Source organism: Plectropomus leopardus, chromosome 6 (genome assembly GCF_026936395.1).
Source record: "Plectropomus leopardus strain MGB_pleo_1.0 chromosome 6, ASM2693639v1, whole genome shotgun sequence".
NCBI classification, from domain to species: domain Eukaryota; kingdom Metazoa; phylum Chordata; class Actinopteri; order Perciformes; family Serranidae; genus Plectropomus; species Plectropomus leopardus.
This window is the reverse complement of record NC_142181.1, coordinates 29,793,024-29,816,832: the sequence shown is the minus strand read 5'-3', so window position 1 is coordinate 29,816,832 and position 23,809 is coordinate 29,793,024. Positions and strand designations below refer to the sequence as shown.

General features: G+C 37.8%; 2 protein-coding genes and 1 long non-coding RNA gene across 4 annotated transcripts in view; all 3 read right to left on the bottom strand.

Moving 5' to 3' along the window:
- gab2 (GRB2-associated binding protein 2) overlaps nt 1-1,320 on the bottom strand; it is a 54,401-nt gene extending 53,081 nt beyond the window's left edge. For both annotated transcript variants that reach the window (XM_042486699.2, XM_042486700.2), the window contains exon 1: nt 918-1,320. In XM_042486699.2, coding sequence (XP_042342633.1) covers nt 918-989 — 72 coding nt within the window. In that variant the 5' untranslated portion in view covers nt 990-1,320. The remainder of the gene's footprint in view (nt 1-917) is intronic.
- A 715-nt stretch (nt 1,321-2,035) lies between these two features.
- On the bottom strand, nt 2,036-10,109 carry nars2 (asparaginyl-tRNA synthetase 2, mitochondrial). Its single transcript, XM_088079191.1, has 14 exons — nt 9,764-10,109; nt 8,424-8,533; nt 8,196-8,316; nt 7,917-8,057; nt 7,755-7,835; nt 6,981-7,075; nt 6,700-6,832; nt 4,801-4,899; nt 4,631-4,668; nt 4,458-4,524; nt 4,216-4,353; nt 3,986-4,083; nt 2,372-2,398; nt 2,036-2,273 (listed from the first exon to the last, which is right to left on the bottom strand). Exons 1-14 carry the CDS (start codon nt 9,923-9,925, stop codon nt 2,129-2,131), a joined length of 1,455 nt encoding a protein of 484 aa, XP_087935317.1. The 5' UTR covers nt 9,926-10,109; the 3' UTR covers nt 2,036-2,128.
- Nucleotides 10,110-13,665: 3,556 nt separating this feature from the next.
- On the bottom strand, nt 13,666-18,431 carry LOC121942818 (uncharacterized). Its single transcript, XR_006105830.2, has 4 exons — nt 18,124-18,431; nt 14,888-14,959; nt 14,686-14,742; nt 13,666-13,927 (listed from the first exon to the last, which is right to left on the bottom strand). It is a non-coding gene; the product is annotated as an uncharacterized LOC121942818 (long non-coding RNA).
- Between the last annotated feature and the right edge of the window lie 5,378 nt (nt 18,432-23,809).

The window sequence follows — 23,809 nt, the reverse complement described above, 5'->3', positions numbered from 1 at the left end:
AGGGAGGGATACAGGGTGAGAAGGACCGCTCTCCTGCCTGAGGAAGGCCATAATTTTTGCCTTGTGAGAGGGTTTTTTTCTCATTGTTTATACAGTACTGCTATGAACCAAGGAAGTTTTTTCCTCTGTACCATTGCAGCTGCTGTTCCACACAGACCACGGTGGTCTCTGTGTAAACATTAGCCAGCTTTAAGTGGAAGACAATGAGGAAATGACAGGACAATGGGGAGGGGGGCTGCATTTGAAGACATTCAAGGATGGATTTCCAGATGAAACACAAGGATGACATCATGGCAAAGTCAGCTCGTAGGAACATGGAGAAGCCTGGTAATGCAACACCATACATAAACAGTGGACAGCTGTATTTATAGGAGATTGTCTCATGGTTCTATCTGCCTCCATAAATCCTATTATCTGATTTGTAGGCAGTCCCCTGCCCGGCACCCAGCGAGATACTAGCAGCTTTGGCTTATAAAGCCTTATCAAGGCACTCAAGTGCTGTGCAGTTGTCACTACTGTTGTGACACCAGTCAGATGAAAACTGGTCACATCAATGCTTGATTAGACATTACCTCAGCATGATCGGATAAAGCCAAATGGCAGTTGTGTCTGATAGCTAATTAGTCTAAATTATAGACAGCTGTCGGGTATTACACAGGCTTACCTCCATGTTGCCACAGGACCCCACAGTGGGCTCTAAGTCAAACCTGGCATTTTCATAGAAAACTTTCACAATCATAACATGTGGAGCCTCCTGTAGGTCATTAAAAACAGGGGAGAGGTCCAGATGGTGGTGGGATGCACCTGCTATAACTTGGGCAAAAAATATCTCACAGCACTTCTCTGAGATGAACAAAAACACAACAACGCAACAACTCCTCTACCACACTCACAAACACAAAGTGAAATGCACTCACATATCTTCGGAGTTTTTTCTCCGGAGGTGACTTCCTCAGCCAGCCTTGGAAGATGATTTCGCCGCCGCTCATGTTTGTCAGTGTGTGCTGTTTCTTCTCGCTCTACAACCGCCGTCTGTCACTAGTACATGACGGCTCCTGAAGGCTCGCCTCCTCAAAGTGCTGTCGGCGTTTGGCTCTCGCTGGTGCAGTCTGCTCCCCCCATTTGATAAAAAAAATCAAAGTGCTGGGAGATGTTACCAGTCGCTCCCGTGCGCAACAACCAGCGCGCAAAACCACAGTTGGAAAGAATACCAAAAAAAGGCGCAACTCGACTCTTGGGGAATTACGCACGGCCAGCTGACGAGGAGCCGCGGGTAAACTCAACTGATGCAGGGTGAGGAAGTATCGTAGAGTGTCTGCAGTTTGTTTTCCCAACTCATACCACGCCCACCGAGCAAAGAGAGGGATGGGCTGCGCTGGGATGAACAGGGTGGGAGAACTGCTCGCCACAAAGTAGCTTCAGGATCGCAAAAGGAGTTTAAATAAAGCAGGAACAGAAAGATTCCTACCATACTATTTATCTGCGTTCACACAAAACAGATGTTAAATGTATTTGTTTTTATTTCAAATACGGAAACGCATCCAATACAACATTATTACATAAAACATGTATTGTATGCTTCACCAAATATATTTGAATATCAATCAAAACTAAAAGATTTTTTTTGGTCTAAATGCGCCTTTAAAAATGTCAAATTAAGAATCAATAGCTGCTGTTATCGACTGAGCTAAAGAGTCGCATTTTTCGAGTGAGATGGGGAAAAGCACCATCTTGTGGAAAGTTGGAATACTCTGCTCTGAAAACCAATTTTGTTTTTAAATATGGAAGTTGTTGCAGGTGAGATATAATTTGATGCAACTGAACACTTTTCTTGGAAGTGATGAAAAATATAAAGAAAATTCCCTCTATATGTTGTAGGACTGAAGATCTTGTACAAATTAGAAAATTAAATTAAATTTTGGTAAAGAGTACTCCCAAATACTAATAATGTTTTAATGTTTTATGTTAGGTAAAGATACATTTAAAAAAAAACACGACCTATATTCAAACACAAATAAACCAATAAAAACAAAAACAATGTTGAATATTGTGTTTATTTGATGTTTGCCAGACATCAAAAACAGACTTCACTGACTTAAAAATAAATATCTGCCGGGCTGGAAGTGTTTTATAGAAGACATGAATGTGAAAATCTAGGGAAAGGAATCACATCTTTTATGTTGTCCACACCGAGAATACATTGCAAATATCGCTCAAATCCCAGTCCAAAACCGCCATGAGGGACGGAGCCAAATCGCCTTAAATCTAGATACCTGCAAAAAAAGAAAATACATGTCATACAACTCTGTTGCTGTGTAAAAATGCTTCTTTGAAAATGTTTTTAACATAAAGACTTTTTAATATATTTTACCAGCTGTAGGTGTCTTTTAATCCAACCCTGAAAAAGTATGATAAATAATGTAAGAACCTTTGTGCAAAACACAACTACAATAAATCATCTTTGGCATTGTTTTTATATATTATCAATCCATGTGCAAGTAACATAGTGAACTTTCTTTGCAGACTTTTTCTTCTGTGACTGATTGAGGGTTACAAATTCACACCAGGGGCTCTACATATCAGGATTGCACTTAAAGTGATGAATAAATTCACCGGACAGTCAGTGTCAGTGTCTGACAAAGATATGACAAAAGTTTGTTCTTGTCCACAGCTACTGAACACTGTCAGTAAAATCTAATCTAATCTAAAATCTGTTAATTGTTACATTATTTTCATTTATATAATTGAATAATATAAATGTATAAATGTTAATGGGTAATTTGGAATTTTACAACCTGGATGTTTTTGTGTCTAAGTGTAGACAACAATGTTTGAAACTGGCTCAGTATTGAGCGAGTTTGGGCTGCAGCTGTAAGCAGCATTACAGGCTGCAATGTAACCATTTGGGGCATTTGTGCACCATCAATATACATTCATTTATGTGTTTATTTTTGCCACTGACAGGCTCAAATTGTTATTCTAAGTGTCTGACAACATTATGGAAAGGATCCCTACAGAGATAGATCATCTTGTTCAAGAGTAAGTTTTGACCAGAAATAGCCCCAAAATTGCTACTGTCAAACCAACAATTACCATTTAAATAAACAGTATATAAGGGTGTATAGAGTCAGCATATTTTTACATCTAATTGTGTGAATTAAGGGCTTATTTCAACCAAATCAGAGTTGGTGATTGTTGAAACAAGATGAACAAAGAAAGCATTTGCTAGTTTTATTTTGTTTTTGTTGACTTCAAATGAAGTGTTTTACGATGATAAAATTACAGTATTTTTAAATGGAGTCTGGTGAGTTTGGTAATAGTAATTTTAGGACTGTTTCTGGTTAACAATAAAGGGTCTTGCTCTTTAACAAAAAGGTCTATTATTGTAGGGAGCCTTTCCATAATATCATGTGACACTTAAAATAACAATCTGAGCCTATCAGTGGTAAAATCAAGCAATTTTAGTGGATGTGAACTGACAGCGCACAAATGCAAATGAGTTATTACATTGGAGCCTGTTTCGTGGCTGCTGGCTGCAGCACTCTGGCTCAATACTGGACCAGTTTAAAAAATGGTCATTCCTAGTAGTCACTTGGACACAAAAACATTGGAAAATAGGGTCTGGGTTAAAAAATAGAAGTTACCCTTTTAATGTATATTCAATATAAATGTCAAATGTATCCTTTAGTTTTGCCAACACTATGTGGTAAGTCAGGGACATAAAAGCCTCATTTTATAATGTCTGCACATTGTTGCCCTGTGAGGTGGAAAGAATCCTGAAAAGATGTCTGAGATGCTGTGGATGGTTTTATAGAAAACAGCCAATGCAGCACTTGTGAAATGTGCATGCACACGAAGAGTGACCATACTTGGGCTTTATTAATTAAAATACCATCATATTTAAGGCAACTATGCAGATACTGACAACCGTAGCCTAAACATATTAACATGGGCCTTCAGATACCCCTGGAGTGAATGTTCTTACTCTTCCAGCCGAGCCCTCAGCAGATCCTGCCTCTCCTCTCTCAGCGAGCCCCCACAGAGCTCCCCAACTCCTGGCACAAGAAGATCCACCGCAGCTGCCTGCATACAAACCACAGTCGGGAGCGTAGATATGCAAATTGCTGCGATAACCCAACTGACATTACAAGGATGGAGATGACTGGTTAAATCATTGATTCAGTCCGCATGTGTAACAGCGTAACTGCGTCTTACTGTATGCTTGGGATGATCCTGGTTGTCTCTTGCATAAAAAGGCTTGAGATCATACGGATAATCAGTGACAAAGACTGGAATGTTGCCGCAATGTTTCACCAGGTACTTCTCGTGTTCTGTCTGAAGGTCACAACCCCACTGCAGAAAAGGAGAGCTGCAGTCAATGTGGAGCACTGTGAAATAATAGCGCTGGTATAAAACATAAAGTATAAGCTTTATCAGGGAGAAAATACAACACTTACATCTGTTGGGAAAACAAATTTCTGAGAGCTGCGGTTTAGGATGTCAATAGCCTCACTGTAGGTTATCCTAAAAGTAGATAAAGATAGTATGAGTTATTCAATGCCTTTAACATTTCACTTTATTGTTTAGCTGATAAAATTTTATATGCCATGTTTGAAAAATGGAGACTTACACAGGGAATTTCTTCTTTAGCATCGCTTCTACAGTGTCCTTAAGAGTGCAAGGATAAAATATGAAGAAAAATGTAAGTGAGAGAATAATGCAGTCAGATGTAGCTGAGGCTGGTTTGTATAAGGAGTCAGGTTATGCACTCAAGTTAAATAAGTGCCCTTCAGGACTCACCCTGTGTCCAGGAGTCACATGCTTGTGAAACAAATCCACATCCTCCACACAGTGAGCCAAGACATGCTCCGTGGCAGATCTGAACATGTCCTCCATGACCTAAGGAGCGGGGCCCTGATTAATAATTAAAGCTTCGCTGGGCAACTTGGTGTAAAGGCAACTTTAAAAGTCACTAAGGCAAGTGTAAGATTTGAACTTCAGTACACAGAAATTGATGTCATGTGACATTAGTTCACTTCATCCAGCATCTTCATGTTTAAAGAATAAGCCAAGCTGTGATGGCTGTGTTTTATCAAAAGGTTACCAAACAACTTTAAAGGGATTTTTTTTTTTTTTTTTGGAATGGTGTACTTATTCACGTACATTGTATTTCATACAGTAGATGTTGGTTGTTGATTTTGGAGAGGCAGGCTGTAGTCCGACACGGAAGCTAAGCAATGTATCGCTGTGGATGGGTCAGCAACAAAACTTATTTTAGCCACCTGAAAAAAAGCCCCAACAAAAAACACCAATATCAGCTGAAGTGTACACTATAGTTAGTATTGGTATAGCATTTTCACATCTTTATCTTTCTGTCAAACAGCTTGTTCTGACAGGGCAGCCGTTAACAGCTTCAGTTCCCCAGCTATGCTCTCGTCAAAGCCACCAGACTCCATTGACGAAAAACAGTCATTTAAGCTTGCTGAACAGGGGAGCTGCTGGTCCACTGCCGGTGAATCCAAACCAACTCTATTAAATGCCAAAGTCCCAAAATGACACAAAATATGTTTAAGATGTTAAATCACTGTTTTTCTGAGTAATGTATAGCTTTGAAAAGAGCGATATAACAGTTTCATTTTCCCACTGAAAATCAGTGTCTGATATTAAGGTAAAGCAGTGAAAATACTCTAAATAGTGCATACACTTAAAAGTATTGTAGCAGTACATTACTTAGCTTCCATGTCGGACTCCGGTCAGCTTCTCCAAACTGGGAGCGTGCTAACTGACATCTACTGTATGTAATACAATGACTATAGATAAGTACCATATACAATCCCAATTCAAAAAATCTGAACTGTCCCTTTATTGCTAGTTAGTCTCTTCTTCTCAGGACAAAGTGATCTTTCAAAGTGATTAACTGTGAGAGAAAATAAAGATGACAAAATGATAAAACCTTGTGTTCACACAGTACAGCACATACCAATACACATCAATAGAGATGTCCCAGTACCATTTTTTCCTTCCCAATACCGATCTGATACCAATCTGATACCATCATGTTAAATAAATAAAAAAAGAATTGACGGATGCTACTAACACATTGTGGATGATTGGTTGCTATCATTGTTGTATTGCTTTCTCAGATTAAATGCTGACATTTTGCTTACAGCTAACATAACACCGTTTACTGGAAATCAATTCTTCTTCACTGCTCTAAAACAGTAGTTGCCAGTGGCTGCTGTTTAGCTTACTGTTGTAGAGCAGTAAAGAAAAACAGATTCTCTGGGGAAAAACCTCTGTTTTTTCCAGGCATGAAACTACTAAGTTTATTAATAAATGACTAGTATGGTATATGTGCATAGACTTCCGTAATTGTTGATGCCACATCCAGCATTTAAAGCAGCATCAGAGGAATTTCTCATACCAGTACCAGTGTCAGAATGAGTCTACACTTCAAATCCTAGACCATTGTAACTGGTAATAATAGCTGTTTAATACGTGATACTGTAAAACAGTGATATTGGTTATTGTACCATGAAAATCTAATACCAACACAACCCTTGTAAGAAATTAATCTACTATATGCAAAGAAATATGATGACTAAAAAATGATAAACAGGCTATATTACATTGTGTTATGTGTCACTTTGATCATTATCATAGTGCAATATTGTATTTGAGGACAATGACATGGTGTACCTTGGTGAGATCCTCTAAAGACTGTGTGAAGGAGACCTCAGCCTCCACCATGTAAAACTCAGCCAGGTGGCGTCTGCTTTGGGAGTTCTCTGCCCGAAACGTTGGCCCAAATGTGTAGACTCTAGAAAAAGCCCTAGAAGAGTATGCGTGACATGGCATAATTATAAATATTGTTTAGTGCATGTGCATGTTTTTGTGTCTTATTTTCTGAGGCTGGAAAAACAAGTATGCCGTGTGAATTTTACAAAAGTACAGACAATCACCAGAGGAGTTTATCTCACCCTGACATCACTTCCAAATGAAGCTGACCGGACACAGTCAGGAAGGCTGGGACAGAGAAAAAGCTCTCTTCGTCTTTATTCTCTTGGCCTGCTGGCTGTGGTGAAAGTAGAGGTTTTAAAATTTTAAGCAGTCTTATTATTCTTTCTGTTCATGCCAAAGGGTAGATTGGCTATTACACACACTAAAGGGAATGCAATAATAATAATAATCATCATCATCTTTATTTGTATAGGACCTTTCATACATAAAATGCAGCTAAATGTGCTTTACACGTGAAAGTGCTAAAAATTAAAACCAATATTGATATATGTATATATTTATAAATATTAAATTAAATTAAATTAAATTAAATTAAATCACCAGCACATGAATACCATAACTTTGAAAACAAGCTGCAGACAGGCCAAGAAATATAAATACAAAGACAATATAAATATAAATACAAAAGAAATATTAAACAACAAAAATAAAAACAGCAAAAGGGCGTTTCAGCATAAAACAAGTTCATAAGAAATAACAAACATAATATGCAATAAAAATAAGTAGAAGATGGAATCAATTAAAAGCAAGAGTGTAGAAATGGGTCTTGAGCTGCTTTTTAAAACTATCTAGAGAAGTTACTTCTCTTATGTGTATGGGTAGTCTATTCCAGGCAATTGGTGCACAAAAACAGAACGTGCTAAACCATCAACACACGTATAGCTAAAATAGCATCAAATTAATAGGATATGACATTAACTTTAAACACAATATAAACACGTGTAAATACTCACCTCGACCTGAAAGAGCTCCCCTGCTCCTTCGCAGTCATTTGAGGTGATGACTGGAGTGTGAATATGCACAAAGCCATTTTCCTGGAAAATAAAAAATAAAAAGATAAATACAAAAAGTCTTGCTTTGAATTTGATTAAAAACTCCTCCAATCATGTTCTCACCTTGAAATACGAGTGAATTGCTGAAGTGGCCTCACTTCGTATTCTCAACAGGGAGCTGAAGGCATTTGTTCTACACCTGAGATGAGGAAACTGGCGAATATACTCAAGGCCGTGTCTCTCTTTGATTTTGAAGGGAAAATCCTGAAACAAGAGGACAAAGCGACAATATTAAACTACATTTCCTATTCGATGGCCTCATACAAAGTTAAAACAAAGATAAGGGATCATTTGAAGCTAGAATCATGTGTGTGTGAAGTTAGAGGAGATTATTTCCCATACCACAGTTTTGCATTCTCCAACTACATCGATTTGGTCTGCTTCCAGTTCAATGGGCTGTTTTTGGTTTGGACTTTTCCTAAGAGTTCCTGTGACTTCAACCGCACAACCAAATGTGAGCAACCTGAATTTAAGGGGAGAAAAGAAGAGAGTATTTTGTGTATGTGCTTCCTTTGTGCCTAAACTGTTTAGTCAATGATAATCTACAGGAAATAAAACTGAAGAGCTCACTGATCATTCAGCTCTGAACTTGCGACGACCTGCAGTGACTGCAGAGAGCTCCCATCGTTCACATGGAGGAAGAGATTTGCCTTCTGTGGTCGAACTGAGCGAACCCATCCCTGCAACAGGAAAACAAATCAAACTACACTTAGCTGGTCCTTCTGGTAACACAAAAATATCTTCTTGTTTCTATGTTATAGTAAGAATTACACTCATCATTCTTTTTCAATAAAATGTCAATGAAAAGTACAACCTCAATCCCAGAAACATTGTAACGCTGTGTAAAATACAACTTCAAACTGAATTTGATTTGCAAACATATCACAGGCATCAAATTCAGAATGGGTGCATATTTGTTAAAAAACAACTAAGTGTATCACATTAAACATATCTTGTCTTTGGACTGTATTTAATTGATTATAATTCAGAACTGATTTGAAAATCATTGCATTTTGGTTTTGTTTTGTTTTTTTGTTTTTTTTTTTTACATTTTACACAGTGTCCTGACTTTTTGGGAATCAGGGTTTTATACACTTGTGGTATCCATATGCAGTTATGGTTGGAAAGCAAAGTACAGCATTGTCATAGATTAGGCCACATGCAGCGCTAGTTGGAACTCAAGGATGTGTTGATAACAGATCTTTCAGTGCACGCTTAAGGTTTAGTAAATGTACATTTGTGCATGTATATTGGTCCATATTTCATACTCTTTTTTTCTCTTTATGTACTGTGTTTTACATTGTAGCATAATGCATATATTTTATATGTCTTAGACTTTACACACTGGTTTTATAAATTGTAATGTAGCCAAATGCATACTTTTAAAATATATTGTATTTACATATTTTACATTCTAGTGTTATACATTTTAGGTACTGTACTGTATTGATCAGATTAGGAGAGTGGCTGGGGTTTATTTTTTCTTGAGCCTCTCTGAGTGAGCCCCTCTCCACTGTAAAAACATATATTTCATAGTTTCTGGTGATAATATGTCAGATGGTGTGATTTTGGAGATTTTAACAAAAACAATCCTTTTAAACCCACTTGCGAGTTTTGAGGGTATCTAAAAAGAACAAATATGACTATTTAAAGTTAGCATAGCTGAGTTGTCCCTCAGCTAAGTGAATAAAAAAAAACAACAAAAAAACATAAGTTTCCAGTGCTTAAAAAAGATTAATATAAAAACAGGTGAGTGCAGGCAATATTAATATGAAATATAGGTTAATATTTATACATTAAATACTGTGAAAATACACGAAAACACAGTAACGTTAAATCAAGCAGCTTGTTACTGGAAAATGGTTGTTAAGCAGAAAATCTGACGTGATAGAAGTTTGCTTTAACGTTACCTGTACTTTGATTTTCGCTCCCAATTCATCACCTGAAACCGCTTCGGATACTCTCAGTTTTGCGGGTGTCCTCCTACAATAATGTCGAATACTGAACAATACTCCCCGAGATACTGCAGCGGTTGTTGCAACAGAAAGCGTTTTAGCTGCAGCATGAAACATCGTTACAAACGCTGCACTTTGAGACACTGAAACCGCTACCAAATCAACATGTTGCGACAAGTTCAAGACAATAAAGAACACAATAAACTGTATTTTAACGAAGGTTTAGCTTTGACTTGACTTTCACGTTGAGCCACTTGCAGAACAGAAACACTTCCTGTTTGGGTGTTTCATCATTCGTCGAATTTAGTCACGTGGGTTAGGATAACCCAATCAGATGTCGGTATATTATAAGCAGTCATTTTATTGCTTTTGGGAGTTGTAGTTTTCCTCTCATAGCCTAAATACCTTTTTTAGACAGAAGTGAGAAGTTATGGATTAATAGAGTTTTTTTGTTCTAAATGTTTTATAAGATTTTGCTTAACGATGGAACGTATAAATAAACATTTAATAGATAGTTGTAAAAATATTATTATTATTATTCTTAAATAGTTATTTTGAGAATTTTCAAGGGTAGAGCAGTAGTAAGATGAAGCCATCACGTTTGTAAAACTAGAAACTCTTAAGTCATTAAATCTGTGTGAATAAAAGAGAAAAACATACAGTATTTGCATTTTTTTTGTCAACTAATAGAACTATTATTAAATTCTATTATTAAATACAGCCTGGGGGCTGCACTCTGTTCTGCAAGAAACATATAAATGTTAGTGTCCCAGTCACCATCTATTGGCATTTAAATAAATAAATAAATAAGTGATTAACTTAATGTAAGACAAACACTGTTTCTTGGTGGGAAGTTGACAAATTTCATGATGCATGCTCAAATCTTCCTTGGAACCACAAAAGCTGATGAATAAAAGTCAATTCCTCATATAGGAAATGTAAAATAATTTATATTTTAACACTAAAGTATAACACGTGGAGTGATAAAATAATGTAAAAAGGCAGAGAGAACAGCTACAACAAGCACATGAAACCCTCTTTAATCTTACATGATGTATCTGCCGTCAGTGTGAGGTCCATTTGTGCGTAAACCTCGTTAATCCAATACCCACAACGACACTGGGTCTATTCCCACCATTTGCTGCTGGAGTAAATCAAATCATCCTGGCAATATAATAAGATGCCATAGACAATTATTCACCTGGTCTCACCTGTCAGCTCTGGAGCCCCTGGTCTGGGTCTGCCAGCAAACAAAGAGCTGGGTGTCTCCACCTCTGGCTGCTTATGACACATCATCATTAAAGCCAACATGATGCATTTGAAAAGTCAGCAGGGTCATTGATATTAATTATCTCCAGCATGGACGGAGCAATTATGCACATGGTCTCATCTTAATGGGGAGCAGAACAATTCTATTTTCCAATTCACTGACAGAGAATGCCAAATATAATGGGGATTTGTTGAGGTCATGATGTCTGTGTTAAATGTTTCTGTGTCTTTAGAGCAAAGTTGAAATGTGGGGACAATTGAAACCACCAATCACGAGTTATCTTTATCCCTTTGAAACCTGAGCAAATTGGCATGATTACTTTTAAAAACATGGGAAGTAAGCACTTAGGTTATTTCTTAAATATACAAAAAAGAAAGAGGAAATTAAAAACAAAACAAACAAAAAAGCAATAATATATGACCTGAAAAAGTGCCTTAAAATTTTTAATAAATCTCTGACATAATTTTAAATATAGAATATTTATATAATATAGTTATAAACATCATTATTTCCTAAGATTTTTCTCCCAGCCTTTTTAAAAAAAATAATTTTCTAAATCAAATAATTTCATGCAATTTGTGGGAAATTTCTTTGCATTGTCTTCTTTCCCAAGGTTTTAAAATAATTCACAAGAATTCAAAAGTATCCAAGCCACAAATGAATCCTTTTAAATCTGGATTGACATCACTTTACTTGCGCAGGGTTCAGAGGTGTAAAATAAAATAAAATAAAATAAAACAAAACATGTAAAACGATTCATTTGCTGCTTGGAAACTAAAAAAAAAAAATGACGACATAAACAAAAACACATGAAAATACCTCTTTAAATGTGTCAAAATTAATTGCAGCAGTATATCATAAGAGTAATACAGTATACTGCTGCAATCTGCTTCACCTCTCACCTCCCTCAATCATACTTTGCAATTTCTTTCTTTACCACAAGGTAGTGCTGTAGCTCTATGACACTTCCCACTCCTCCCTCCAAATCCCCACCTACTGCAGATTTATTCATTTACCCCTGAGTTGCCTCCAATATATTATTCATTTGCAGCTCCAAGGTCTACTGAAATGGAAACAAGCTGGCATTGTTATGTTCTCTCTGCAGTTCTATCAAGAATAATGCAAAGGACCTGCTGGCTTTCATCGGCAGCAGATAGTCCAGTGCAACTGAATTCAGGTTGCATCCAGGAACTGTTTTTCATGCATCAGTAGGAACAGCGAGGGTGAGATGCCCCTAGTGTTTATCTATAGCTGAACTTCATTTGTAATTTCCCCTTTTTCGCAGGCTTGACACATTCCGTGACAACTTGCACGTGGGAGTGATGCTTGATGGCGTGTTGCATGTATTTATATATTTCCACAGACATCCTCCCTCACAAAGCACAAGGCAATGTATGCATGAAACAAGGTGAAAACTGTAAGCTCTGCTGTCTGTATTAAATTACTGCACGACTAAGAAAAACAGCCCAAAGTAAAGTGTTATCCTGTTTACACTCTCAATATAATAAATCAAGAAGAGGAGTCAAATGGTAGCTCCAGTGGGAGATACAGCTCTCTGTTCTTGGAGCCTCTACAGGTAGAGGAGTTGTTTGGCAGTGGCCTGACAACCTTATTTGGGCTTAACAACTTGTTAAAATCAATACACGATTAGTCAGCAAAACAAAGGATTTTGCTGTAAAAGCTTGGATCTCTGGAGGATCACTGAACTTAAAGGGCAAGTGCATCTTCAGCTCTCAGCAGGGCCGCCTGTCCGCATCGACGGCATCACCTGCCTCGTCCACGAGCCTTCATCAGCCCCTCCAAATATTCTGCATTCTAGAATGGAAGGGGGCATTGATTTTATGTAACATGGCTCGTTAAGTGCTGATTAGACCATTATAGTGATGTGATTTCAGGGAATGGGTCTGGGTGACAGGCGGCCAAACACAAATCAAAAGGAACTAACAACCCTTTACTGAAAGAGATTTGGGCTGCTGCACTGCTTCACCTACGACTCTGCAGTTACTACCAGAATACTGTGTTTGTGTCGGCTGAGATCTAATGGACCAGTTTCAGAAGTCTGCAGTGAAAAAAAAAAATCCTTTAGCAGGGCTCAAAACATTCACTGTTTGGAAATGATATTATATATATATATATATATATATATATATATATATATATATATATATATAGCTACTGCTTATATGTAATTTTACTTAAAGTTCTTTTAAGTGAGCAGTTCTATGAAGTCTCCTGTCGCGTTATTTAAAAAAAAAAAAGTCCTGTACTTCTGAAATTGCTAATTCTGAGTCAAACTTAACAAGTTACAGCAGAGCTGAGTTGGATCTTTGTTTTGCACTCAAGCCTTCACATAATTTGCTATGTGCTCTCTGGCTGGGGGTTGGAACAATATAGTTTTAGCTCTGATTACAGTATTGTTCCCATTCTGCAGCGTATCGCGTAGCCATTTCTGTAAGTGTGACTAACAATAATGCTTTCTATGAGATATTGTTGTTCTGAGAATGAAACCATCAAATCAGTCTTTGACATTCATGTAGAGTACAGTATGTAGGGTATATTTTGGGAAGCTGCAGTCCCGCAGTAGTGAGGGTGATGCTTACTGCCTACGCTTTTATTTTACTGATCACAACTTCAGATCCAAACACAGACCACTGACAGATTTGTTTTTGTTTTTTTTTCAGCTTTAGTATTGCACTGAAAGGAAATTCCCCACATGTGCTGAGGAGATCGACTTGTGCCAGTAGGACCATTAACAATATCACAGATCCAACCTTAAAAATGTCACAACAGTTTGAACCTTTTCTTTTCTTCCACTGAAGGTAGTCAAAGATGAGCCTCTCCTGAGATGCCTAAGAATAGATGATGAAAAACAGAAAAGCAGAGAAGTGATGTCAAAATATTGTAGCTCATCACACGGTGTTATTCTCATCTGCCGCACACAGTCAAATGAAACAATTCATTCTCGTTCACACTTTGCTCTTCACGGCAGCCTCAATTGTCAGTGCTGGCTATAAGAGGATACAGTGTGGGCTCTGCTTCATTTCCCCTGGTCCTTTAATTTAACTCCCAATAAGGATAAAGCTCCCTTATCCTCATTTACAGAATAATTTGCACAAATGATCCTAAATGCTAACTCTCAATTGAGATGCAGGATTCTAGTTATAGGCTGGTCACGCGGGATATATCTGGAATTTATTTCTTTACCTTGTGAGGGGTACAGTATGAAAACACCTGTGTGGAGGAACCACAACCGGCTTTTGTTGCATAATTGTCTGACTGCATGGTGTCATAATAAATATTAAAATGATACTAATTATCTGTCTAGAAAACACCTTAAAGGTCCGTCCAGTGATTTAAGGGGATATATTGGCAGAGATGGAACATCTACAAAAAAAGTATTTTTTCTTTAGTGTATAATCACCTGAAAATAAGAATCAATGTTACCTCAGAATGAGCTTATATCTACATAGAGAGTTGGTCTATGAAAACTGCTGTTGCATATCCATGTTTCTGCAGTAGCACAGAATGTTGGCCACTGTATTAAACAGCCCAGAAACAGATTTTTTTTTTTTTTTAAACATGAAACTGCCTTATTCAGTGTTCTTACCTGTTTTAATTAGCAGGGGCCAAATGCACACAGCTCTGTGTAGATTCACGACTAGAACTGTGAGTACACAGAAACAGAAATATGCACACACATTCATTTTATCAGATTTAAAAAGCTGTGTGTATACCTGATTTTGTTTTATCAACTAAAATTGTGGTTCTGGGTGCAGGGGCACAAGCCTAATTGCACACCCACAGCTCACCATAGCTGGATGTAGAACTGCCCTTAAGCATCTGTTTGCATCTTGACACGTGTCCCTCCACCATCATTACACCTGTAAGGTCAGTGAGAAATACAGTAAAGGAACTGAAAATTCACTGACTGTGTTGCATCAGCGAGGTTCTCCAACAGTGCCAGAGCAGCCGTCATTACACACGGCTGTGGATGTTTGTAAGCATCCGTACCTCTAATTTATCACATTTCTGCAAATAATTTTCACGGTGAAATCTTGATCATCATTATTACCACATGCCATAAGGATCAGTGATTCACTGCAGAAAATAATGCTCTATATGATAAAAATTAAACAATCACTAACAAGGAGATTAATGTAAATACAAATAACGCTGAAATGTATCACTCATTCATAATTTAACTTAATACATGCTTCTTTGATTGACATTTTATAGAACACAGTGCAAAAATAAACCAATAAATAAAATAATCATTTATGTTGGCAAACAACCTTAAAACATTGCTTTTTGTCTCTCCAGTTATATTTAATCTCCTTCTTATTACCTGCAGCTATCTTTGCCTGCTCTGAAGAATGTGTGAGGTGCACACATTCTCACTGCATGTTTAGAAATACCTGTTTATGTTTGGGGAAAGGTGTATGCATGGTTTTGTGTGTACACATGCATCTGGCCTCTGGTCTATTTGTTTTGGAGAGGAAGAGACCTCTGCAGATAATTTGCCTCCTGGTAAAAATCTTCTAGGCATAAACACTGAGGAAATTTTAACAAGGAGAAGTTTCAGCTGGTTTTTAATCTGCAATCCTCACCGCTAGCTGCCACTAAATCCCCTTAAATTTTACAAACTGCATATTTAAAGCCTAGGAAATTGTATTTCTTACTTTATGCTTTGTCAGTGAGAGTCTGGGCTCACTGAGATGACTTTGGAAACATTAAGCACATATGAGAACTTCCTCATCAGAATATGTATGTCATATATTTCAGTGATGTTTTGCAAAAGAAAATGCCTGCCCTGAGATTTTTATGATCTGTAGCGCCACCTGAAGATTTTATAACTCTTTTAGGACAGTTTTTGCAGCAAACTGCTGTGAGGTTTACCTTGTCTGCACCGTATATATAGTTATTACTTCCTCCAGAGAGGTTATGTGGTTGTATATTGTATCCACCCTTTTGTGTGTTTGCTTGTCTGTCTCTTTGTAGAGCTGTATGCAGACCAAAAAAATTTGCCTTTTAGTAACTGACAGCTAACTCGGAATATTATTGAGCCTTTTAGTCAAATTCTGCTCTCTATCAAGTTCTTTTTAGAGGGCAGACACAATGTCCTATTTCAAGAACGCCAGTGAAATGATCAGCAATTGGCTAACAGCAAACTACAAATGAGCAGTGAGAGCTGCTGTTCTCTATTTGTGTGGGAACATCCCTCCACAGCCCTGTCATTAATGTGTCCTTCCCCTGCTGATTTATTTCCCCTGTTTGAACAGGAACAATCTGATGATAACTGAATGATAACTGTTTTCGTCCTTGTTAAAAAACACTGATGCAGTAGAACAAAAATAACTTATTAGCCTCGACACACAACGTAATTTGAATTGATAAAAACCCAGCAGGTCCAGTTTGATATAGACTCCTCTGTAATCTGTAAGCAAGAATATCCGAGACATGTACATTTAATCACAAAGGTCAGAGTGCTGAAGTAAGTGGTGTGATATACCTGGGACAGTTCACTGTCTGGTAAGGGCAATATAAAAGTTAGATATTGTTCCACTGTGTTAACACTTCTGCTTATGCTGGAACACATGCATCTGTCCTTCTTGTGTCCTACTCTGGAGATATATGAAATTATATATTATATTAAATCACATCAGAAAGCAGCCTGCTTGTCTTTTGCTGCCTTACAAAGGCAATAATCCCTTTCAGTAGATGTTAGCAACTGCTGTCTCAGCAGACGTCCAACCATAAATCTATGACTAATTACTTCAGTTTATCCAGACACACCAACTACCCTCTAATTAGCCAAACAATGAATGGTAATGTCTTGGGTTTCCATGTGGGCTTTTGAGTTACACTCGCTCACTGCATCAAACTGAAGATGAGGGTATTCAAGCAAAGTATTTCCTATTTTTCAGTGTATTTATGAAAACAAAGGCCTGCGCCCATATGCTTGTGTGTTAATTATAGAACAATTAGGACCTGCCTCAACTATCCCTCACAATTAAGGGGACGTCTTTACATCTACAGGACAAAGGAGCTGCAAATTTTGAGAAAATAATGACAGTACACTGAGTAGACAATCTTTATAAAAACAAAATTCTTTTAAAACTCCTATTGTTAGAGCACGAAAGTGCCCTCCAGCTGCATCTGATTTGATTTCTTTATGCAGTCAATTCCCATTCAAGCACTGCTGTTGTATAGCAACAGAAATATCTTTTTATTTTAAAAAACAAAACACATGCAGTTTAACCTGGAAGTTGGCACCATAGCTACACTTATCCTGAAACATTATGTCACAATGAAAAGAGCTGGTGTCTGTGTTCAGAAAACACTGTTTTCAAGTCAATCTCTTACTGTAGGAAGTTATACTTTTGAAATGGCGGCTTTTTGTATCTCTAGTACGGAGTCAGGTAGTGTGGGACATCAGGTAAAACGGGATAAATAAGGTTTTACATTTTTGGGGTTTAAAATATTAGCAGCCAGTCGCCATGTAATGACAAAATATGCTTTTTATGAAACAATCATTTTTATTGGTTTATCATATGGGCGAAGCAAAGAGTAAAATAAAATCTCTGGTTCAAGAATTTTCAAGGAAACCATGTGGCATGTTGATTTTTTTTTCTTTTTGGTAACAAGAATATAACAAAAATGATTGTTGGATGTTGCATTTTATGAAATAATTTGTTTCTAATCAAAATATTTTCACAAAACAGTTTACTCTTTATTGGAAAGGGTTCTGAGTCTGTTCTAGCATTCAGGTAAAATGGGACAAAAGTAAGCTAAAATAGTACATTTTTCTATAGTGAAACAAACATATTTTAGGCTACCAGGTGTCATAAAATCATGAGTTTTGCTGTTGTTTGACAACTTGTAATTTTAGACATCCATGTTAGCCCCAATAATCCAGAATTAGCCATCATTGTTACATGCAAGCACACAAGCAATGCTAACTGCAGCAGCTTCATTTAATACACATTCAAGATTAAATATTGCTGCCTTGACAATGCGTAGTATTTTGCAATGCATTTTGACGTACCTGTTGTTACTGCTGTGATTTGCTGTTGTTGTCCTGTTTGTTTGAATGCTGCCATATGACCCGTCTTGGCTCTCACTTGCAAAAGAAGTTTTAATCTTAATGTGACTTTCTAGTAAAATAAAGGTTACATGATATGTAGACAGAAATTCACATTTTTAACTCTGTCAAACAATTGTTGGCAGGGAGCCCAGGGATCTGCTGCAGGTAAAGCAGGAAGGAGCTCACACCTGAACTCAATTCCATCACAATCAAGCCAGGCTCCTCCTCCTTCCTGCGCCTCCTCAGACCAGGGCTGCGTTCACAATCAGTGGTGGTTGAATACCCTGTTAAGTTACAGAGGTGCAATGCCCAATTCAGTTCAGGTGAGAAAGGGCTTTCTTAACCCTTTGAATCCTAAGCAAATAGGCTTAATTTTTCTCAAAAATACAATTGGGACAAGAAGGCAATGAGCAACAAAAAAGTTACCCAAGAAATTATTAAAAAGTACAAAAAAATTTCCTGAAAATTATTTAAAAGAAAAGGAAAGAAAAGAAAACAAAAAAAAAACAATGAAAGAGAAAAAAACATGATTTTAAATATGTAATTTAATTATGAACATAGTTTTTCCAAATAGCTTTGTTTTTTTTTTTTAACCCAAGAACTTTTTACCTAACTTTTAAGAATAATTTTCTAAATCCACTACTTTCTTGTAATTTGTGGCTGATTTCTTACCAAGTTGCTTAGTTGACAGAAATTGATCCAATTTGTTCAGGTTTCAAAGGGTTAAATACTTGTGAAAGGTCTCTGAAAGCAGCATAAGAAAAGTGATGTCTCCAGCTTTCAAAGGGTTTATGTGGAAAACATTTGTTTACATTACCAAACCAAGTGCGAAATAAAACAAAAATTCTACATAAGATAAGTAAAGCTATACTAGATACACATTGATGCTGATTGGGTAACACCTCTGACACACCCACCAAAATGAGAGAAAACAATACATACTTCAAAAAAAGACTACTTCAAAACCTGTTGAACACATTTAACACCACATATTGTTCAATCCAGAAATTGTAGCAAATGAGTGCACACTGAACGTGCCCCTGTCCTTCACCACAGTAGTTCAATTTTTCCTGTCAGGTTGTTAATGTTCATCAGTCAGAGGAAGTAAAAATTAAAATAGATAAATGCATCCCCCCTGTCACAGTAAAAGCTGTTTTTGCTGCATTTATAAAAACTAAGCGCTAGTGCTAATTTCTTTTCAGTGTCTCAACAGGTGCCAAAAAATCAGAGGCATTGTGCTGCAGATTCTTGGAAGGACAAATATAGTGTTTTTCATGTTTGCCAGTGCAGAGCACTAGCCACAGCGAGGGTAACCGTGCGCGCTGTGCGAGTGTGCATCACAATCATAATTTTGCTCCTGCTCCACTGCATGTACCGGTCTGAGGCTTCCTGCCAATACACAATGAATTTGCACATGTAGAACAACAGTGTATAAAAACTCCACATAAGCCAGGAGGGATCATAGCAATCTGAGTCATCCAATAAAAGGGGTTTTGTATGTGTCTTTGTCTTCCTGCTTCAAATTTGAATGAATTTCAGTGTGTCACACAACGGCAGCTTTTCCAAAAAAGATCGTTCAAATAGGAAATGACTCTAAAAACCTGAGGTTAAATATTTTTTTCTTCCCCTGACAGCAACATTCATTGTGTTTTCATGCTTTGCCAGGGGTTTGGTGGTGTGTGTCATTGAGAGTCTGCCTGTGGAGGATGGTTGATGGGTTGGGGGAGGGGGGTTGTTCAGCAATTTTATCAGTTTAACATTTAAAGAGAATTTGGTTGTGCAAAAAAAATGTGAACGAAAACAAGTCTCTCTGTGTGAAATGTGTTAAAATGTCCACACAACTTTAAAGCATTTGGACTGGCAGGCTTTTTTGTATGGGTAAATTAAATGAGAGGCCAGCCATGTCACAATCCAAATGCACAACGTGGAAATACATTCCCCAAGGCTGATCTACATAATAGTATTCGTAATGGGCCCAAAGGTTCTGTAACCAAAATAATTCTGTCAGACTGTCTTCAGGCTTTATATATCAAACTGGAAACAAGCACAGCAGCATGACTCAAAGGAGGACAAAGGAAACAAAGTCTGCTGTATTTCTGCTGTCCTTAACAAAAACATCACTCCTACTGAATCACACAGATTTGTATTGTCTGGGTGAAAGAGCAAAACAAAGTCACAGAGGATTTAATAACCTCTAACATTTACACGTTTCATGAGCCTGAAAAACTTGTTTATGTTTATTTTATCCTTTGGGTTGATTGAATTCTATTTTGAGTACACGTCCTTGTGGTTGCACTTCAGGCCATGTGGTTCACAGAAGTGGCTCTCAGGTTGGCAAGACAGTTGTTAAACAGCTGTTTAACATCAGATGATTGTGTGTAAGTAGTGCTGATGGCAATAAGACGTTGCCATCGGCAACATAGCTTTCTTTTTTTTTCAAATATATTGCCTGTATCACCTGGAAAAGGAAGGAATGTTATGAAGAACAGAATTTTAGTCATAAAGAGCATAGATGGATTATGCCTACAGGATGCAGGACTAGGGGCCCAAAGTGTGGCCCCCCTGACCTTTATCTGCAAAATGTCACTTAGATTACCAAACGGTAAGAGACTCTAAAATTAGCACAAAGAAATGCAAAGGAACTATGAAAAAGGGCAAAACAACCATAAAGAATCCAGGCTTCTCTCATGCACGTTAGTATGATTTCCCACAAAAAGTAATGCACCGAAATTCGTAGATACGTAATGGTGAGCTTGTAATTTACGCATAATATACTGTACGTATTTTAGAAGGCTGCAATCATGTGACCAATGCGCTGATGGTAGTTAGAAGGAAGTGGTATCAAGCAGTCCGCTTAGGAGGCAGGTTGAGGTGGTGGATGGGTCCGCCCAAGTCATCATATATCGCGGGATGCTGCTAACTGTGCCGGAATGTCAACAAAAGCACATGGTGGGATTACGCCACAGAAGCACGTGGTTATGTTTAGGCAGCAAAAACATAGGCGAACATCAATGGCACGTCAACAAAAGCACATGTTTAGGATTAGGCAACAAAGACACTCCCACATGAAAGACTGGGGATTGTTAGATCCATTGAGGATTACTTACGTCCTTCCTACAGGGACCTTCGTGGTCCTTATATTACGGTGTTACCGGCAATGTTTCAACCTGCTGCCACTCAGCAGTGTGCCACGCTGCTGTGGCATGTGCCAGCATATCTCAATTGACGCTATCTGGCAGCGTATCAAGGTGGCTTTTGATGTTGGGGTCTCACTGCAAGGGCAGTGGTATTTGACAGCTTAAGAATGAGAATGGGCTGATGGGTCACAGCGTTTGGAACTGTGTTAACTTTGATTGAATTCGGAATGATTTTAAAGGTACATCAACACCATGTTTCTTTTTCTAAACCTAACCTCTGTAACTTTACATTCATTTTTGAAACTGTCACTCATATGGGGCCAAAATTTATATTTATCAATTAAACTGTTGTATTAGGATATGTTGAAGACCCACAAAATGACAACAAAAAAACACAAAACCCCATAGAAATGCAATATGACTAAAGAAAGATTCAAAACAATAACAAAAAAGGCAAAACTACCACAAAGACTGTGTGTCTTTCTTCTGTTTAGGAGAGTGGTGGGACCCTGTGCATATCTGTGACAAGGGGCCAGTAGTCTCATAATCTGCTCATGCATAATAAAGACGTGATTTAGGCAGTTTCACCCTTAGTAAAGGATTTGATTTTGTGCTTTGAATTTACACACAGCTGAAACTCCCACCAGTGTTAAGTTACAGTTGTAACACAAACTCATCTGTTCCTCCATCAAAGGTGCAAAGAGGCTCAAATATTTCAGACAAAGGAGGGGTTTGAACATCTTTACAGAAATTTAACCTTTTGACCCAAGGAAACCTGACTAATTTAAAGTATACACAACCTTCTCCACTGCTTCATATATTTTTAATATGGCCTGCTGTTAAATACTTTGCAGCAGCTCAAGCCCATTAAATATACATGGGCCTTGTTTCAACCCTGACAACAGAGGATCTCCACTGAGGACACACCTTACCTTTAAGGCTCTTCTGCTATCATTAACATCTCCTCTCTTTCATCACACTTTCACACGATGGAGAGAAGTGCTTCTGTAGTTGTTTTAAGGCATTTTATTGTGTATCATAAAGAGTTCTGGGGAAATTTTGCTTCCTACATTTGCTGAAAGAGGTTTTCAAAGCACATCTTCCCGTGTGTTTGTTATTCATCAATTCTGTCGTGCTAAATATTTAAGACGGCCCCTGACTGAACATCTCCGGTGCTTGTGTCATAGATGGAAATCAATAACACCTATTTTTTTATGGACATAAAGTGCTACATGATAAGCTGTCCTAAGACATTAAGCATTAGCTAACCTCTGAGACAAGCAAAACACTTCCAGACACTTGGTTTGAATAGGTTCTGATCCTTTCGCTGTGGACAGATTTGACCTTAGGCATAATTAGCCTAATAAAAGCATTAGATATGCTGTCAATATGATTTGCATAATGTGCAAAGGCAGTTTCATTCCTGAATGCAAGCGGTGTCCGAGTGACTTAAAAATGCTGCAGTGACATTTCTCTGGGTCCTTTGTTCACACCTGTCAGATGAAATGTGATGGGAGACGGCAGCTGCAGCTGCGGTTTCCACCTCTAGTGAGTCCAGCAGGACCACCAAGACCCTGCTGGAGTCCGGTACACACATGCACACACTCGCAGTATGATTTTCTGTAAAAGCAAGAGAAGAAATTTCACCTTGTGCTGACAGGATTAATTTCTTATGGCGTCAATTCATGCATAATCCATGGAGATCAGAGTGAGAATAGAAACTGAATTGTCACATTTCTCAGTTGGACAAGCTGAGGAAAAAATATGAAAAACACACAACTGAGTTACATTAATTTGTATCTTACAAAAGTATTTTTTTATGTCAAAAGGAAAGAGAGATGCAAAACAGCTTCTTCACAATATGTATTTCTCGAAAGAGGTGGACAAACAACACAGATTGTTACACTTTGTAAGTTACAGTCTGCATCTTTCTTCCAGTGAGAAACTACAGGCTGCAAATTTGTGAGGCCAGCTTTGATGTGGCTATACTTCACAGATTATTGATTATCTTGGAAATGTTTATCTCGGTGAAAATGACAAAAAAAAAACACTGAAAGCAAAGAGGTCAAAACTGTCAGGTCATGTTGCTCGACAATAGGTGAACGCATGCTATCTTGCAGGGCTTTTAAGTCCCATTTTTGGAAAATAATGCCTCTCATATTACAAGCATGCAGCACTGTACTGCTTAAGGTGCTAGTACTGCACATTTTCCATTTTGCTTTTGCAGGTCAGTTGTAAAAGAGGCGACGTTGGCCTTTGTGTGACCCACAGAAATATGACACTTTGGAAACCATCACCTTAGTTTCATTTCCGAAGCTTGCACTTCACTGAGTGCTTCTGTTGCTGCTGTGTTTTGTCATCACGGCGGGCATCCAAATGAGACCTAAACCTTTTCAGGGAGAATTCAGCCTTGCTTCTGTATGGCCAGTTGGTTTACCATTCCTTGCTCCATTAGCTTTTATGATTGGTCCACCATTTGCATAACTGGTAGCGGGTGGAATGTGGACCTG

Excerpts from the sequence above, each read along its gene's own strand:
- nars2 (XM_088079191.1), bottom strand. The coding sequence starts at position 9,925 with ATGTTTCATGCTGCAGCTAAAACGCTTTCTGTTGCAACAACCGCTGCA. Across the intron at positions 8,317-8,423 it reads AGTTCAGAGCTGAATGATCA|GTTGCTCACATTTGGTTGTG; the intron begins GTGAGCTCTTCA and ends CCTTAAATTCAG. Across the intron at positions 8,058-8,195 it reads TTGGAGAATGCAAAACTGTG|GATTTTCCCTTCAAAATCAA; the intron begins GTATGGGAAATA and ends CTCTTGTTTCAG.